This window comes from Orycteropus afer, unplaced genomic scaffold, assembly GCF_000298275.1.
Source record: "Orycteropus afer afer isolate SDZICR_OR568_19922 unplaced genomic scaffold, OryAfe1.0 scaffold00091, whole genome shotgun sequence".
Taxonomy (NCBI): Eukaryota; Metazoa; Chordata; class Mammalia; order Tubulidentata; family Orycteropodidae; genus Orycteropus; species Orycteropus afer.
Genome location: NW_006921678.1, coordinates 2,767,116 through 2,786,078, shown reverse-complemented (window position 1 = coordinate 2,786,078; position 18,963 = coordinate 2,767,116). Strand labels below are relative to the sequence as shown.

At 35.5% G+C, this 18,963-nt stretch overlaps 1 protein-coding gene across 1 annotated transcript in view; it reads left to right on the top strand.

Annotated features, from left to right (window-relative positions):
• The window catches only part of SLCO4C1 (solute carrier organic anion transporter family member 4C1), a 102,165-nt gene extending 85,951 nt beyond the window's left edge, over positions 1-16,214 (top strand). The window contains exons 6-12 of the mRNA XM_007942497.1: positions 916-1,034; positions 4,121-4,265; positions 5,536-5,731; positions 10,167-10,320; positions 11,871-12,061; positions 14,407-14,471; positions 16,066-16,214. Of these exons, the coding sequence (XP_007940688.1) occupies positions 916-1,034; positions 4,121-4,265; positions 5,536-5,731; positions 10,167-10,320; positions 11,871-12,061; positions 14,407-14,471; positions 16,066-16,214 (1,019 nt within the window). The remainder of the gene's footprint in view (positions 1-915; positions 1,035-4,120; positions 4,266-5,535; positions 5,732-10,166; positions 10,321-11,870; positions 12,062-14,406; positions 14,472-16,065) is intronic.
• The last annotated feature ends 2,749 nt before the right edge of the window (positions 16,215-18,963 follow it).

The window sequence follows — 18,963 nt, the reverse complement described above, 5'->3', positions numbered from 1 at the left end:
GTTTTTGTGTGTGGTGTGAGGTATAGATCTTGTTTCATTTTTCTGCAAATAGATCTCCAGTTTTGCCAGCACCATTTATTAAACAAACATTCTCTTCCCCATTTAATGGATACAGTATCTCTTAAACTATAACTTTGTAGTCAGCCACTAATTTTAAGATCATTTATTCTTTAAATTGTTCATGTTTTTTGTTGTAGAAAATGCCACCAATTTTCATTTTCAATTATCACCAAAGTCATGCTCCATAGGCCAATTTTTTTATACCATATATTACTACTATTCCATCTGTACCTAAAGAAAATATTAGTAGTTGATAAGATTCATTTATCTCTCTCAGATCTTGTTTCTATAAAGATATATAGTCAAATCTGTAAGTGTACAAGTATCTTCTCTGGGGTGAAGGTATTTAATTATTTCCATTGTTATTGCAACAGGGTGGATGATTAGCTTTGAAAATGGGCAAAAGAAGAGATGGATGGCAGAGTAGAAGTAGGTGGACTCATTCATTCCTTTGTATTGTGGGCCATTACATCTTACAATTATCCATCATGACTGTTTTCTCAGACTTATTGCTAGTAAAATTATAAAACTCAAAGGAAAAATGTGCTAGATGGTAAATACTTTCTTTGCCAAGCAAAGAGGTTTTAAATGCAAAGAAATCATATGTGGTTGAAGCAAAATTTTCTCATTTCAATGTTTGGACTAGTTGTAACTCCTCTTAGCTAGTGGAAATGAATACTAGCTCTTAGGAATGCCAGATAAGAGACGTATGTATTTGTACAATTTTGTTCAAAATGTGAGGAGCTGGCCTCTATTTTATGGAATTTATATACTTGTAGGAAGAAACTGTATCATTTGTAAACTTTTTAAAATTAAAAGTGAAATGTGATACCAAGTACAATTGCTATATTTTAGGTACAGCAAAAATTCAAGCTGCAAAAATTTCCCAGGCTCATCAGGATAAAAGTAGTTCTGTACAAGACACGGATGAGAATTTTGGAAAAAGCTTTAAAGATTTTCCAGCTGCTTTAAAGGTAAAATAAAATGCTTCAGAAATACACATACATGTAAATCTTTCCATAATGCATTCATGTTTGCTTATTTTCTACAGTTCTATTTCTTATAAACAACCTTTCAAAATTTATTTTATTCTACTTTGAATAAATGAAAATTATTTCAGAGGAGGATGTTTGAAAGATCATGAGTTATATTATTGGCGATATTAATGTTTAGTTGCTCTTCACTAATACTGTGCTCCATTTTTCTATGACATTTCCCTTATGTAATGGCTTGAACAATTATCATCAAATTATAAATATGTCTGCAGTGTAGTAAATTACTTAGTATGGCTTTTCTACCCATAAGTCATTGTAAACTCAGTGGTGAAATGAGCAACTGAGGTGCTCCTGATTGTAAATGTTATCCACCTGGGTTATTTTTGTTGAGTGTGGCACAACGCAATGTTATGGGAGGCTCATTCTCAGGTGCTTAGAATTCTGTTGTTATGATTGGTTGGTTTGGCCACTCAGCCAAGTTCAAAAGGAGGCCTCCTAGAGGCAGAACTCTCTCTGACTGCTGGTTGAGGAAGAAACGCTGCTGAAAGAGACACGTGCCCCTGAGACACGTGTTGCTGTGAAAGAGACACAAGAGACACGCATTACTGAGTGAGACACTGAGGGAACAGCACTGCTGGGAAAGAGACTGTGAGAGACTGTTAGCTGAGGGACAGTGGGCTGGGAGAGAGACTGAGCATTTTTCCTGAAGTTGAATTGTAGCCTGTGGTGCCTCCCTAATAAACCCCATAATCTGTGAGCTCTGTGTGGCCACTGCAATGAATTATCGAACTCAGGAGAGAGGTGGTGGGTGCTCTGGGAGGAATGGTTGGAGAAAAGGCTGGAGGGAGGCAGCAAGTCTGGACTTGCAGGAGTAGGCCTTGGGCTATTGATGGTGATTCTGTCTTGCTCTTGTGGGATTAGAGGAGGTCAGAACATGTGGCCTCCTTGCCCTTTTTTGCAATGTCTTTGAAAATGCTAAACCAATATGGAAGAGGTGGTGTTGAGTGATAAATTGATTTGAATTTAAAGAAATAAATGTGTTACAGGCCATTTTATTGTACTCTCAGCAGGAAAGCAGTTTTCTGTTTAACACCATAAACATCATGTCCGTAATGGACTTTAGAGTTGATTAATTTAGCTTATCAGTATTTGAAATTACTTTTCATTATTCTTTTGCCTTCTCAAATCAAAGCCTCAAAATGTTCCAACCCTCCCATAAACACACACATTTGTGTTTTGATGAAATTATTCAATATTTTTTGTCGTATTATTTTTTTCTTATATTAGTGTTGTTATACTTCATGCATTTCTATTTAATTGATGTTATTAATTCTGATTTATATCACTACTTTTTTATCTTTATAGTCTGAGATAGCCATTCTGATTCAAATATCTAAAAATACATTATTTTACTGCTATTTTTTCTCAAATAAGATACCATCTAAGCATCCCTGAATGTCTGAGTGATATATTGGACTGGATGAATATTTGTGGTTCATACTTCTTTAACCTAGTAATCTGAAGATGTAGTTTTGTTCTTTTCTAGTTAATTGTGTTGCATTTTAGAAGTTCTGTATCAGTATGATTCTTTCTTATTCTTTCTTTTTGGAAGCTTGTAAATTTTCTTTATTTTTGATTTAAGGAAATTCACTAGATAACATCTATGTATATGTCTTTTTCTTTTCATTGATCTTTTCTGGGAATTCACAATCCTTTGCAATCTGAAGATTTAAATATTTTCCACTATTATTATTTTATTTTAAAATATATTGCATCTTTTCCTTCAGGTACTTTTTCTCCTTTTGTCATGTTATTCCTGTTATTCTTGGCTCTGACTTCTAAATCTATTATTTTGCCCATTTGTGACTTCCATGTGTGGGTCTGTATCTGAATGTGTGTGTGTGTGTGTGTGTGTGTATTATATTTATATTTATATTTTGTGATTTTTTTCTTTTAGATATTGCAGAATTGTAATTTGGGTTTTTATTTTATGGTTACCAAAAAATCCAAACCTGTTGCTATTGGGTCAACTCTAATCATAGTGACCAAATAGGACAGAGGTGAACTATCCCATAGGCTGTAAATCTTTATAGAAGCAAATTACCATATCTTTCTCCTGAAAAGTGGCTGGTGGGTTCAAACTGCTGACCATTCACTTGGCAATTGAGCACTTAATCTCTGTGCGACTAGGGCAGGATTCATTGTTATACTCCTCTCTGATAGGTTAATAAGGTTCTGAGATATCCATTAATATAGACATTTACTTAAATTTACTTAACCCTATACAGTAAAACTTGCAAAGGCAGGAACATATGTAAGATAGAAACCTGTCAGAGAAGGAAACTCTCTAAATTGAGAGTGATAGTAAAATGTAACTGCACCGCATCTAAGGTGAAAAATTTGCAAGACCCAGAAAAACAGGGTCAAATTCTGGCTCTCCCAGGTTTCTCTGTACCTACCTATAGTCTTTAACTACTGAGTTAATTACTTAGAAATTATTTTCATCTGTGTTCACAATCAAGTTCTTCATTCACTGGAGATAGGAATTCAAATAGCAACAACCAAAATAATCAAATACAAAATAGATATATAGTATGGATATTTATAATAAGACTGGAGAAAAGCTCAAGCTCACTGCCATTGAGTAGTTTCAACTCATAGTGACCCCTCCTTTGGTTTCTGAGGAGGTATCTCTACAGAAGTAGATTGCCCAAACTTCTTTCCGAGGAGTAGTGATGGGTTTGAACTGCCAGCCTTCTGGTTAGCAGTCAAATGCCTTAGACACTACACCACCAGGTTATTTAAAGTAAAACTTTCCCTCTTTCCTTGTGTCATGCATACCATGAAGATAGTCACCCTACTGAGGAATAATGTGTAAATTCTTTAAGTGCTTCACATATAGTTTTCTCACCATTGCCATATAAATTTATTAATAATCATTTGTTAATTTTTTGTGCAGGAAGGAATGCTGAGATTTTACAGACTGTATAATGTTGCCATTCTAATGGTGCAGCTTGCAGTATAAACATAGTTATTCACTTGGTGAACTGTTTTTTTCTTTTCAGAGTCTGATTAGGAATACTGTCTTTATGTGTTTAGTTTTATCAACTACTTCAGAAGCCTTAGTTACTACTGGATTTGCCACATTTTTACCTAAGTTTATAGAAAATCAATTTGGACTGTCATCCAGCTTTGCAGCTACGCTTGCAGGTAAAAAATTTTACTTTTTTTCTAACTTAGGCTAATGCTTTTACTTTACTACATTAGATGTTTATAGTTGTTGTTGTTGTTGTTAAGTGCCGTCAAGTCGTTTCCGACTCATAGCGACCCCATGCACAGCAGAACGAAACACTGCCCGATCCCGCACCAGCCCCACAATCCCTGCTATACTCGAGCCCATCATCGCAGCCACTGTATCAATCCATCTCGTTGAAGGCCTCCCCCTCTTTCGTCGACGCTCCACCCTACCAAGCATGACATCCTTCTCCAGGGAATGGTCCCTTCTTACAACATGACCAAAATAGGTGAGACGAAGTCTGGCCATTCTTGCTTCCAAGGAGCATTCTGCACTTCCTCCAGGACAGATCTGTTAGTTCTTTTAGCAGTCCACGGTACTTTCAGCATTCTTCGCCAGCACCACAACTCAAAAGCATCAACTCTTCTTCGGTCTTCCCTATTCATTGTCCAGCTCTCACATGCATACAAGGTGATTGGAAATATCATGGCTTGTGTCAGGCGCACCTTAGTCCTCAAGGAGATATCCTTGCTCCTCAGCACTTGAAACAGTTCCTTCGCAGTTGACTTTCCCAATGCTACACGACATCTAATGTCCTGACTGCTGCTTCCGTTGGCATCGATTGTAGAACCAAGCAATGTGAATTCCTTGACAACCTCAATCTTCTCTCCATTGATTGTGATGCTGCTCATTGGTCCAGTTGTGAGGATTTTTGTTTTCTTTATGTTGAGATGTAATCCATACTGCAGACTGTATTCTTCAACCTTCATCAGTAGGTGCCTTAAGTCATCCTCACTTTCAGCAAGCAGAGTTGTATCGTCTGCATATCTCAGGTTGTTAATGATTCTTCCTCCAATCCTGATACCACGTTTTTCTTCATATAGTCCAGCTTCTCGGATTATTTGCTCAGCATATAGATTGAGATGTTTATAGTATAGTCTGCAATTATGGATAGTTCACTCTGAAATTTATACTTTATACTGATTTTGATAAAATTTTCTGATTTGTTGACATTTCACAATATATAGTATGAACTTAAGAGTTAGATAGTTTATATTGCTAAAGACAAATTGTATTAATCTTTTACTTTGTGAAACTCTTAAGTTGTATATGCATATATTCCTAAGTCAAGTGAGTAATATGTGCAGATCATATTGGTAAATATTTTGATATTTTCCAATTGCTACTCTGAATTTCTCAGTATACTGGGTGTTTTCTCATGGTCTGTCTTTTCTTTCCTTTTAGGGGCTGTTTTAATTCCTGGAGCTGCTCTTGGTCAGATATTAGGTGGTGTCCTTGTTTCAAAGTTCAAATGGACATGTAAAAATGCAATGAAGTTTTCATTGTGCACATCTGCAGTTGCACTTCTGCTGAGTTTTGTGTTTCTTTATGTCAAATGTGAAAATGGGCCCATTGCTGGTGTGTCAGAATCATATAATGGGTAAATATATGTCAGTGCTCTTTGATATTAATAACAAATTGAAAACTACATGATTATATCCAAATACATACTTTCTTAAACAAATGCTGAGGATTTGACCTTTTATATTATTGGAAGGCTTTTTCTTATATAAGAACATGTAGGTATTTTTTCAGTTTTCATAATTGATATCTTCATGAAATGTAGGGGTATATATTCAGAAAGCATTTAGGAGCAACTGGCAAGCTTGGATCAAGTATAAAAAGATGAATATAATAGAATGGCTTCCCTTATTTGTGATTCATATCCCTGGAAGAATTTCACATTCTATGTCATTATTGTTCTTGTGGATAATTGAGGGTTGATTGCAGATGAAAACCTTATTGAAACTATATATATGTATATATATATATAGTTGTTAAACTGCTTAGATTTGGTTTCAGGTCACTGCTCAATATTACGTTTTAGCAGAAAAGACTTTTAATCTGTATTCTCTCATAACTGTAATTGTGCACTTGATCAATCTACCTTTTAGCTTTGCATGTTTCTGTGATTCTGGAAGCTATGCCATGAATATCTCAAATGCCAGCAGGATCACCCAGGGTGGACAGATTTCAACAGAGCTTCCTGACTAAGACAGATTGGGAAGAAGGACCCGGCCATATATTTCTGAAAAAAAAAATGGTCCAGTGAAAACTTTATGAATGGCAGTGAAACATTGTCTGATATAATACTGGAAAATGAACTCCAGGGTTGGAAGACACTTATTATACAACTGGAAAAGATGCCTCCCAAAATAGAGTCAACTTTAATGATGTGGATGGAGTAAAGTTTTTGGTGTGCTGATGTGGCATGACTCAAAATGAGAAGAAATAACTGTAAACATCCAATAATGATTGTAATGTGGACTGTATGAAGTATGAGTCCAGGAAAGTTGGAAGTCATCAAAAATGAAATGGAATGCATGAAGGTCAATATTCTAGGAATTAATAAGCTGAAATGGACTGGTGTTGGACATTTTGAATCAGACAATCATATGATCTACTCTGCTAGAAATGACAAATTGAAGAACAGTGGCATCATCTTCATTGTCAAAACAACAACAACAAAAAAATCCCCAACTATTCTGAAGTACAGTGCCATCAGTGATGATGTCCCTATGCCTCCAAGGAAGACTAGTTAATACAACTATTAAAATTTATACACCAAACACTAATTCCAATGATGAAGAAATTTACCAACTTCTGTAATCAGGATGCATTGATAAATATTGGTGATTGCAATATGAAGGTTGGAAACAAAGAAAGATTAGTAAGATTGGAAAATGTGGCCTGGGCAAGAGAAATGATACCAGAGATTGCATGACATAATTTTGCAAGACTAATGACATAATTCTTTGGAAATATCCTTTTTCAACATAAATGGTGACTAAACATGTGGACCTCACTAGACGGTGTACATAGGAATAAAATTGATTACATCTGTGGGAAGAGATGCTTGAGAAGCACAATATCATCAGTCAGAACAAGATCAGGGGCTAAAAGGTCATTAACTGTTCATATGCAATTTCAAGGTAAACCTGAGGAAAATGAAAACAAGTCCATGAGAATGAAAATATGATCTTGAGTGTATCCCACCTGATTTTGAAGATCATCTCAAGAATAGATTAGATGCATTGACCAATAATAAACAAAGATCAGGCAAGTTTGTGGGACGACATCAAGGAAATCATACATGAGGAAAGAAAAAGATTATTTTATTAAAAAGACAGGAAAGAAAGAAAAGACCAAAATGGATGTCAGAAGAGATTCTGAAACTTGCTCTTGAATGTAGAATAGCTACACCAAAAGGAACAGATGATGAAGTAAAAGAACTGAATGGATTTTAAAAGTGCCCCATTAAGTATTATAATTAATTGCATAAAGACCTGGAGTTAAAAAAACAAAAGGGAAAAGCATGCTTGGCATTTCTCAAGCTGAAAGAATCAAAGAACAAATTCAAGCCTCGAATTGCAATACTGAAAGCTTCTATGGAGAAAATATTGATTGACAAGGCAGCATCAAAAGAAGATGGAAAGAATACACAGTCACTACACCAAAAATCAGTCAACATTCAACTATTTCAGGAGGTAACATATGATCAAAAACAGATGGTGTTGAAGGAAGAAGTCCAAGCTGCACTGAAAGGACCAGTAAAAACAAGAAACCAGGAATTGACAGAATACGTTTCTACAAATGGATGAAATGCTAGATGTGCTTTCTCATTTATGCCAATAAATTTGGGAGACCAGCTATCTGGCCAACCAATTGGAAGAGATTCATATTTGTACCTATTTCAAAGAAAAGTGATCCAACAGAATGCAGTAATTATCGAACAATATCATTAGTATCACTCACAAGAAAAATTTTCTGAAAATAATTCAAGAACAGTTGTAGTTGTACATCAACAAGGAACTGCTAGAAATTCAATGTGGATTCAGGAGAGGATGTGTAATGAGGGATATCATTGCTGATGTCAGATGGATATAGGCTGAAGGCAGAGAATACCAGAAAGATGTTTGCCTTGCTTTATTGGCTATGAAAAGGCATTAGACTATGTGGGTCATAACAAATTATGGATAGCATTGAGAAGAATAGGAATTCCAGAATAATTAATTGTGCTCTTGTGCAATCTGAACATAGACCAAGAGGCAGTCATTTGAACAGAACAAGGGAAAACTGCCTGGTTTGAGACTGGAAAAGTGTGCATCAGAGTTATATCCTTTTACTCTACTTATTCAGTCTGTATGCTGAGCAAATAACCCCAAGAAACTTGATGATAATGAAGAAGAATGTGGCATCAGGATTGGGGGAAGACTCATTAACAACCTGTGATATACAGATGACACAACCTTGTATGTTGAAAGTGAAGATGACTTGAAGCACTTTACTGATAAAGATAAAAGACTACAATCTGCAATATGTAGTACATCTCAACATAAAGAAAACAATTATGCATAACTGGACTTGTAAGCTATACCATAATAAATGGAGAAAAGATTGAAGTTGTCAAGAATTTCATTTTACTTGGAACCACAATCACCCATGAAGATACAGTAAAGAAAACAATTGAAATGTTGCATTGGGCAAATCTTCTGCAAAAGGCATATTTTAAGTGTTAAAAATCAAAGAAGTCACTTTGAGGACTAAGGTGCATCTGCCAAAGCCATAGTATTTTCAATAACTTCATATGCATGGGAAAGCTAGACAATCAACAAGGAAAACTGAAGAAGAATTGATGTCATTGTATTATGTTGGTGAAGAATATTAAATATACTGTGGACTGCTAGAAGAATGAACAGATATATCTTGGAAGAAGTATAGTCATAATGGTCCTTCGGAGTAAGGATGGCAAGCCTTTGTCAAATGTACTTTGGATATGTAATCAGGAAAGTCCAGTCCCTAGAGAAGGACTTAATGGTTGGTAAAGTGAAAAGAGAAGACCCCGAATGAGATGGATTCACATATTGGCTGCAACAATGTCCTCAAACATTGCAATGATTGTGAGTGTTGTGCAGGACTGGACTATGTTTCATTCTGTTCTGCACAAGGTCATGTGAATTGAAACCCAACAATGTAACAGCTACTACTGCAACATCTCCCCCATACACATACCATTGTCTTTAGTATTATATTTTGACCCGGTTTGAGGGAAGGTGATAGAAACTTTTATGATGACATATTCACTCCGTTTAGTTATGTTGGGAACATAAATGTCTTTGATATTAAAATATGCTGCAAGAAAGCTCTACTGAACCACATTTAGGGAATATTAAATCACTTGAATTCTTTTTTTTTTTTTTTGTAAATTATAATTGTAAACAGATTTTTAAGCAAGGATTTTATTTTCTAATCTTACTGAAAGGTTTCAGTATCTGGTCAAATGCTCATCCTTACAGAGACTAGTCCTGATTGCTAAGTCTAAAATAGCCCCATTTCCCTCCATTATTTGTTACAATACTCCTCAAGCAGGGGACAATTTTGCTCCACATTCCCCTGTCCCTAGAAAATGCCGTGTCTGGAGAAATTTGTGTTTGTCACCTCTGAGGCAGATGCTGTAGGCATCTAATGAGTAGAGACCAGGGATAATGCTAATCTAATCTCATAATTCATGAGACTAGCCCCACACAGCAAAGAATTACCTTGTCTAAATGAAAAATTCAGGTTTATTCTCTTACTCTGCATCATCTTTCTTATCTTGGAAAGACATTATGTTAAGTAAATATTGTTTTTACTACTTTTTCCACTTTAAGAATTTAAACTCTATGTTGAAGGCAGGGATTTTGTTTATTTTTTCATACAGCAATTAAATATGTGTTGAGTGAATGAATAAATTACTTAATGACAACACACAACAATGCTTCTGAACTGTTCTTTAAGCATATTTAATTTTTTCTCATTGAATTTTTAATTTATAGGACAGGACAGCTGGGAAATTTGACAGCTCCTTGTAATGCCAATTGCAACTGTTTGCGATCATATTATTATCCTCTCTGTGGTGAAGATGGAGTTCAATATTTTTCTCCCTGCTTTGCAGGTTGTATAAATTCTGTTTCAAAAAGTCAGCCAAAGGTAAGGTGACTTGACCTACTCTTAGTGAGGCAATGTGATTGTGTATTGTGATTGGTGACCTGTTAGATCTCTGTTGTTGTTGTTGTTTGCCATCGAGTCGGCCCCGACTCATAGCAACCCCTCCTTCCGACTCATAGCAACCCCTCCTTGGGTTTCCGAGGCAGTATCACTATGGAAGTAGGAATGCCTAACCTTCCTTCCGAGGAGTGGCTGGTGGGTTTGAACTGCCAGCCTTCTGGTTAGCAGTCAAGTGCCTTAGCCACTATGCTACCAGAGCTCCCGTTAGATCTCTAGTGGAGTTAAAACCCCAAAGCCAAAGTCACTGCCGTCGAGTCAGATCCAACTCATAGAGACCCCTCCTTGGGTTTCCAAGGCAGTATCACTACAGAAGTAAATTGCCCAGTCTTCTTTTCAAGGAGTGGCTGGTGGGTTTGAACTGCCAGCCTTCTGGTTTCCAGTCGAATGCCTTAGGCACTTCACTACCAGAGCTCCCCTAGTGGAGTTAGGCAGTATCTATTCTTTCCCTCCTGTCTCACCTACTCCATTAAACAGCCTCCAATCATTCCAGCTGACTACTTCACACACCTGATGAAATTATTGATGAGCAATCCACTTGGCAGTTGTTGTTGTTGTTATGTGCCTTTGAGTCATATTTTTGTAGCATCTCTTCTGTTGTAGTGGTGACATACTATTTACCTTTTTACATAGTTTTTTTTTCCTAGCAATATTTTAATCCCCTTGAAGACAGTGAATAGGTATTCTTATTTATTACAGTATATATGAAAGAAAGTTAATAAATATTTCTTGATTATATGTGATACACCATAGATGAATTTTTAAATGTTCAAACCATTAATTTATTCTTAAATAGAAATTTCCTTTAATTCTGAGTTAGAGTGCATATCAGTTTACTCAGATGTTATTTTATTTTTTACATATACAGTTAAACTGTTTAAGAGAAGCCATTAGAATTTTATTATAGTACATCTACAGGTATAATCTAAAGATTTAATCTTAGCTAAATTTAAAAGTCTTAAGGATAAATATTATTTGGATTACTAGTAATACCTAATGTTTTTCACATTAGCAGATAATTTTTTAACTTTAGGAGGACATGAGGGAAATATATACAATAAGAGACCACAATTAATAATATATGTAAGAATTATATGATAACACATCACAATCTTGAATACTTGAAATATGGGAAAATGAAATAGAATTCCTTTTCCTATATAACAGGAAATTGGGACATTATAAAAAAATAAGTGTACTTCAATACAGATTATAACAACAAGTGCAACAAAATGTTTATATATATATGTTTATATATATAAATATTTATATATGTGTGTGTATGTATATAGATAGATAATTTCATATGTAATGAACACATTTAAAGTTTATCTTTCTAAGGAGAAGTAAAACTGAATCTGAAAAATGATGAACATTTTTTCTAATATTATCTAGTCTACAGATATTAAAATGATCGTTTATAGTATGTATCTCAAAATACACATTTTTAGTATTTTTATGTCTAATATTTCTAGACCTATTACAACTGCTCCTGTATTGAAAGGAAAACAAAGATAACATCTGCTGCAGAAAGTTTTGGTTCTGAAGCTAAACCAGGAAAATGTGAAACTCAATGTGCAAAGTTGCCCATATTCCTTAGCATTTTCTTTGTTACTGTTATTTTTTCCTTTATGGCTGGTACTCCTATAACTGTGTCCATACTTAGGTACGTATTATATTTTGAAATTTGAAGTCCCTATGACAACATGGCTAGTGAAGAGAAAATGAAATCAGAGATTCGTTGGGGATTATATTTACCATGGGTTCCAATCCAAGGCAGCCTTTACCAGATTGTTAATTCTGTGGCATTTTATAAGGTACCTTATTGAGGGCCGTTGTTTGTAGTTTAAATAAGATTATATATAAGAAAGTGTTTTAACATTGCATATGTAGCATCTATTTGATGTTAGTTTCCTTGCTTCTTTTATGAGGCTTCCATTGTAAGCTGGAGATAATGTTCAACTATATTTGAGTATGACTAAATACTCCCATTTCTGGTGTAAAAATGTCTCAATGTGTTAAGTTTCTCTAGAGACACAAAAACAGTGAGATATATCCCTATCTGTATAAATCTACTTATTTCTATCTAGAAGAGAGATTAGCTCACAGGACCATGGGAGGGTGGCAAGTTCAAAATCCATAGATTAGGTAGGAAACTGGAGACTCCTTCAGGCTTACATCTCAATATCTGTAGGTCAGGCAACAGAAAGAGTGCAAAGTGGAGAAAGGGTGAGTTATGCCAAAACATATGCTTATAGTCTGAAGGCAGAACACATCTTAAGGAAACTTCTTTTCAACTGATTAGTTACATTATATTGTTGTTGTTGTTGTTATGTGCCCTTAAGTCGGACCGACTCATAGTGACCCCTCCTTGGGTTTCCGAGGCAGTATCACTATGGATGTACATTGCTCCTTCTTCCTTCCAAACTGCCAGCCTTCTGGTTAGCAGTCAAGTGCCTGAGGCACTATGCTACCAGAGCTCCCATTACATTAGATTTACATTTTTAAAATGTGATAACATTATATTACATTGTGGAATAGGAACTAGACTAGTATTTTGCCACACCAGTGGGGACCATACTAAGCCCAAAATTATACCCACAGTCATCGAGTTGATTCTGATTCATACTGACCCCCATAGGGTCTTCAAGGCTCTAAATCATTCTGGAAGCAGATTATCTCATCTTTCTCCCAGGGAGAGATACGTGGGTTTGAACCACCTACCTCTGAGGTTAGTAGGCCAATGCCTTAACCACAGCACCACCAGAGCTCCTTGAGAATTATATTGGACACATGACGTTAACTGTCACACCCATGTATGCCAGAATCAAAATGACATTTTTCTACTTATATATGAGGTGCTAGTAAACTTTGCTATATATTGGGATAGTAGATAAGTTGGCTGTTATCTGTCACAGTATTTTGTGCTGTGTGGTGATGAATTGTTCTTCGTCAGTAGATTTCTGTACCATTTTAGGAAAATACTTCTTGTCTGCTCCTACATAGGCTCATTTGCCAGTCTGTGTCTTTTCTAGTTGTTCTGTATATTTCAATCTTTTGTTCTTTAATATCCCCTCTCTATCTTTATACATTTTTTGACAAGCATAAAGTATAGAGATTCTGTCAAAAAGTATTATGAAATAGACCATAACATTATACTAAGGAGGTCTGATACTGTAGTGGCTAAAGCATTGGGCTCCTAACCCCAAGGGTGACAGTTTAAACCCACCAGCCTTGGAAACCCTATGGGTCTGTTCTACTCTGTTCTAAAGGGTCTCTGTGAGTTAGAATTGACTCGATAACAGTGGATGGAAACGCTACACTATTGGGAAATCTGCAGAGGTACTTAGAAACAAACAAACAAAATCCTTTTAAAAGTTTATTTTTGAAAAATTAGATAAGTCACCTTTTGACTACTTGTTATTAAAGGCTGATTGATCTCTTTTTCTTGAATCTTTCTTTTTTGTGTGATGACATCATGTCTCATTTATCTTTGACTGGCCCACAGTCATTATTTAAAGAATTCTTGAATTCTTTAATCATATTGAACTTCAGCAACCATTTTACTTTCTAAAGAATTCTTGTTGAATCATATTGAACTTCAGCAACCATTTTACTTTCCCTTAATTTTTTACTCTAAGTCAGTAGATATAATTTCTGTCTAGAAGTTAGTAAAAATAAAGTAAGAATTCTTTGCTTGCAACTAAGTTAATAGTGATAATCAGGAATAAGTCTTGTTAATGAATTGCCTTTTTCCTTACATTTATTAAAATTCATAGAGATGAATGACTTTTTCTTGTTGTTTGCAGTATTTTAGCTCAGATAGCATATTTTTTCTTTTATAATTTTAGGAGGACTAAATTGTATACAAGCACTTACAAATAATTTATTTCACATATGCAACAATTACTTTAATGTAGAGATTCTAAGCAGGTATAAAAAATGAACTTGACCAGAAAGTAAATATGCTATATAATAATTTTTGGTCTATTATGTATTTAATCTTTCTAGGTGTGTTAATAACAATCAACGGTCTCTAGCTTTGGGAATACAGTTTATGTTTCTCCGATTATTGGGTATGCTATTTTTCATAGTTCACTGGTAGTTGTTGACTGTTTTGATTTGTTAATTTTGTTGATTCATTCATTTATATGTGCTAAGAAAAATATTTAATTTAACTTAAGTATATGGAAAGCTACATAGTTGTTGAGAAAAACAGTTTTCCACTATTTAAGATATAATATTATTTACATATGATATAAGAAAATAATAGCTTCACTTCCCACATAGTTATTGGTTAACTGTTGTTTCTAACTCTGTTGCAAATATAACCTTAGAGGTTATATTGTGTTTATTTGAGATCTAAAGTATTAGCATTAACACATTTCTAATGGAGCATGTTGTTGTTGTTGTTATGTGCCGTCGAGTCGGCCCCGACTCATAGCGACCCCTCCTTGGGTTTCCGAGGCAGTATCACTACGGAAGTAGGATTGCCCAACCTTCCTTCCGAGGAGTGGCTGGTGGGTTTGAACCGCCAGCCTTCTGGTTAGCAGTCAAGTGCTTTAGCCATTATGCTACCAGAGCTCCTAATGGAGCATAGTAAAAGATTATTTTTATATATTCATATAAAATCTACTAACAGCATCAATTATGATAAAATCTTATTTATTATTGCTACAATGCCTTTTCTCTCTGTTTCCATCTCAGTTTGTGGTACTATTGTGTTGCATTAACAATGAAAAATGAAGTAAAATGTTTCAATAAAAACTGTGATACAGATATTTTGGCTAGTTGAGAACTGATGGCAGAATGAATTTAGACCAGAGAATTTATAAGGTCCCAGATGTAGGAAAAGTAAGAAGAAAGATAGAAACATAATAAACATAATACTCAATTCATTTTCTTAAGGTAACAAAAAGCTGGAAGGAGTATTAGAAATCACCTTTCAAATTTATCAGATAAGTGCATTAAGGCTCTGAGAGGTACAGACATTTGCCCATATTCCCACAATTAAGTAGTGGAAATGAGACTAGAAAAGAGAACTCTCAGTCTAGTGCTCTAAGTAGTCTATCATGCTGCAGGTAATGAAAGAACAGGCTGAAGGTTGCTGGAATCTTTGTCTAATATATAACACCTCAGATCACATATTTGATTTGTAAAAATTTGAAGTCCCTTTGTTGTGTGGAAGTTTAGTGTTTTATGGAGGAGGTATGTGTGAGACAGTAGAACTCTTAGTCATGTTAGTAGGTGTGTATGTATACCTGTATACATTGTCATGTATACACACACATTAGTTTATATACACACACGTATAAATAACATATATACTGTAGTTCAGTAGACTTATTTATACATAAAAAATAATTTATTTTGGGTTTTTAAAGTATGAGGGCTAATTTCAAAGACATTCATCAAGTTAGAGAAGCAGTGAATTAAAAACATTTACATACCTGTTAGCTCAGTATTTCTTAGAGCTTTTTATTAAAATAATTTCCAAATCAAATAAATAAATGAAATTATTTTAGGGGATTTTCTCTGTTTCTTTATTGCTTTGACTTTTAATGAATTGGTTTAATTTGCATGTGGAAATATGTAAAACTATGTATATAAAAATCTCTAATTATAAACTGTAATCTTTACTCACATGTATTTCACATGTCATTCTTCTAGGCACAATACCTGGACCAATTATATTTGGTATGACAATTGACAGCACATGTATTCTGTGGGATATTAATGAATGTGGAATTAAAGGAGCTTGCTGGATTTATGACAACATCAAAATGGCCCATATGATAGTGGCAATAAGTATGTGGTAACTTCTTGATAAAATTCTTGTTAGTTAATTAGCTCATAGTTGTGCAATGTCCAGTCCACACTAGGGCCATTCCATAATCTCATAGCAGAGTTCAGCTTTGGTGAAAGGCTTTGAATGGTGTTTGCAAAGCTGTCTTAAATAGAGTTAATGAAACTGTATACTCAACGTTTTTTAGAGATTATGCAAACATACTAAAAGAGAGTGCTGAAAAACACTAAAATGCTTGTCATCTATGTCTCTGGGCTTTGGAAAGCACACAGAACTGAGGTAGGAGCTTATCTTTTGGCTTAAGGCAGATTGGTCATAGGAACATTTTTGTCATTTAAAAGTTAACCATAATGTTTGTTATTATTGCTGTTGTTATGTGCTGTCGAGTCAGACTATACTCATAGCAACCCCTCCTTGGGTTGCAGAGGCAGTATCACTACAGAAGTAGATTGCCCAACCTTCTTTCCGAGGAGTGGCTGGTGGGTTTGAACTGCCAGCCTTCTGGTTAGCAGTCAAGTGCCTTAGGCACTACTTTTTTTTTTTTTTTTTTGTCATTGGTAGTCTGTATATAGTCTTGGCTAAACAATCTATGAAAGTTAAAAACAGTTTGCACTCCTGTTGTTGATGGTGGTGGGGGTTTCTGTGAAGTCAATTCCAACTCATGGAAACCTCATGGGTATCAGAGTAGAGCTGCTCCATTGGGTTTTCTTGACTATAATCTTAAGAGAACCAGATCCAGGTCTATTCTTCTGCAGTACTGCTGAGTTCATTTGACCTGCCAACATTAAAGTTAATAGTTGAGCAGGTAGAATTGGAAACTACACTATCCAGAAATAGAGAAATCGTGAATAGAAAAGAAATATTTATATTTTATTATAGGGAACACTGGATGGTTTAAAATCAACAAAGTTGTGTGTAAGGGTCATATCCTTTCACCAGATCTATAAATCTGTATCCTGAGCAAATAATCTGAGAAGCTTGATAATATAAACAAGAACACAGCATTAGAATTGGAGATAGACTCATTAGCAACCTGAGATATGAAGATGACACAACCTTGATTTCTGAGAGTGAAGAAAACTTGAAGCACTTACTGATGAAGATCAAAGATTATAAATTTCAGTGTGGATTACAATTTAGCATAAAAACAAAAATCCTCAAAACTGGACAAGTAAGCAACATCATAGTAAACTGAAGAAAGATTGAAGTTGCCAGAGAATTAATTTTACTTATATCCACAATCAACACCCATGGAAGCAGCAGTCAAGAAATCAGATGATGTTTCGCCCTGGGCAAATCTGCTGCAAAGATCTCTTTAAAGTGTTAAAAAGCAAAAAGACGTCACTTTGAAGACGTCACTTTGAAGACTATCTGACCAAAGCTGTGGTATTTTCAGTCACCTCATCTGCATGTGAAAACTGGACAATGAATATGGAAGACTAAAGAAGAATAATAAATATTCATCAATAAATGGAGAGAAGATTGAGGTTGTCAAAGAATTCACGTTGCTTGGTTCTACAATTGATGCCAACGGAAGCAGCAGTCAGGACATTAGACGATGTGTAGCATTGGGAAAGTCAACTGCAAAGGAACTGTTTCAAGTGCTCAGGAGCAAGGATATCTTCTTGAGGACTAAGGTGCGCCTGACACAAGCCATGATATTTCCAATTGCCTCGTATGCATGTGAGAGCTGGACAATGAATAAGGAAGACTGACGAAGAGTTGATGCTTTTGAGTTGTGGTGCTGGCGGAGAATGCTGAAAGTACCATGAACTGCTAAAAGAACTAACAGATCTATCCTGGAGGAAGTGCAGCCAGAATGCTCCTTGGAAGCAAGAATGGCCAGACTTTGTCTCATCTATTTTGGTCATGTTGTAAGAAGGGACCATTCCTTGGAGAAGGATGTCATGCTTGGTAGGGTGGAAGGTCGACAAAAGAAGGGGAGGTCTTCAACGAGATGGATTGACACGGTGGCTGCGATGATGGGCTCAAGTATAGCAGGGATTGTGGGGCTGGCGCGGGATCGGGCAGTGTTTCGTTCTGCTGTGCGTGGGGTCGCTATGAATCGGAAACGACTTGACGGCACTTAACAACAACAACAACAAAGAAGAATTGATACCTTTGAATTATAGTTTTGGCAAATATTAAATACACTATGGACTGACTACCAAAACACTCGTTTGTCAGTTTGTCATATTGCGGTGGCTTACATGTTGCTGTGATGCTGGAATTTATGGCATTTATATCAAATACCAGCAGGGTTACAAATGGTGGAGATGTTTCAGCAGAATTTCCAGAATAAAACAGACTAGAAAAAAGGATGGGACCATAGACTGCTGGGAAAAAATAATGGCCATGCAAACTTTATGAGTAGCAATGAAACACTGTCTGATATACAGCTGGAAGATGAGTCCCTCAGGTAGGAAAGCACTCAAAATACAATTGAGGAAGAGCTGCCTCCTCAAAGTAGAGTCAACTTTAATTACATGAATGGAGTAAAGCTTTTGGGACCTTCATTTGCTGATGTGGCAGATTGAAAATGAGAAGAAACAGCTGCAAACATCCATTAATATGAGGACATGGAATGTTTGAAGTATGAATCTAGGGAAATTGGAAGTTGTCAAAAGTGAAATGGACTGCATGAAGATCAATATCCTCGTCATTAGTGAGCTGAAATGGACTGGTTTTGGCTATTCTGAATCAGACCATCAAATGGCCTACTATTCTGGGAATGACAAATTGAAGAGGAATAGTGTCGCATT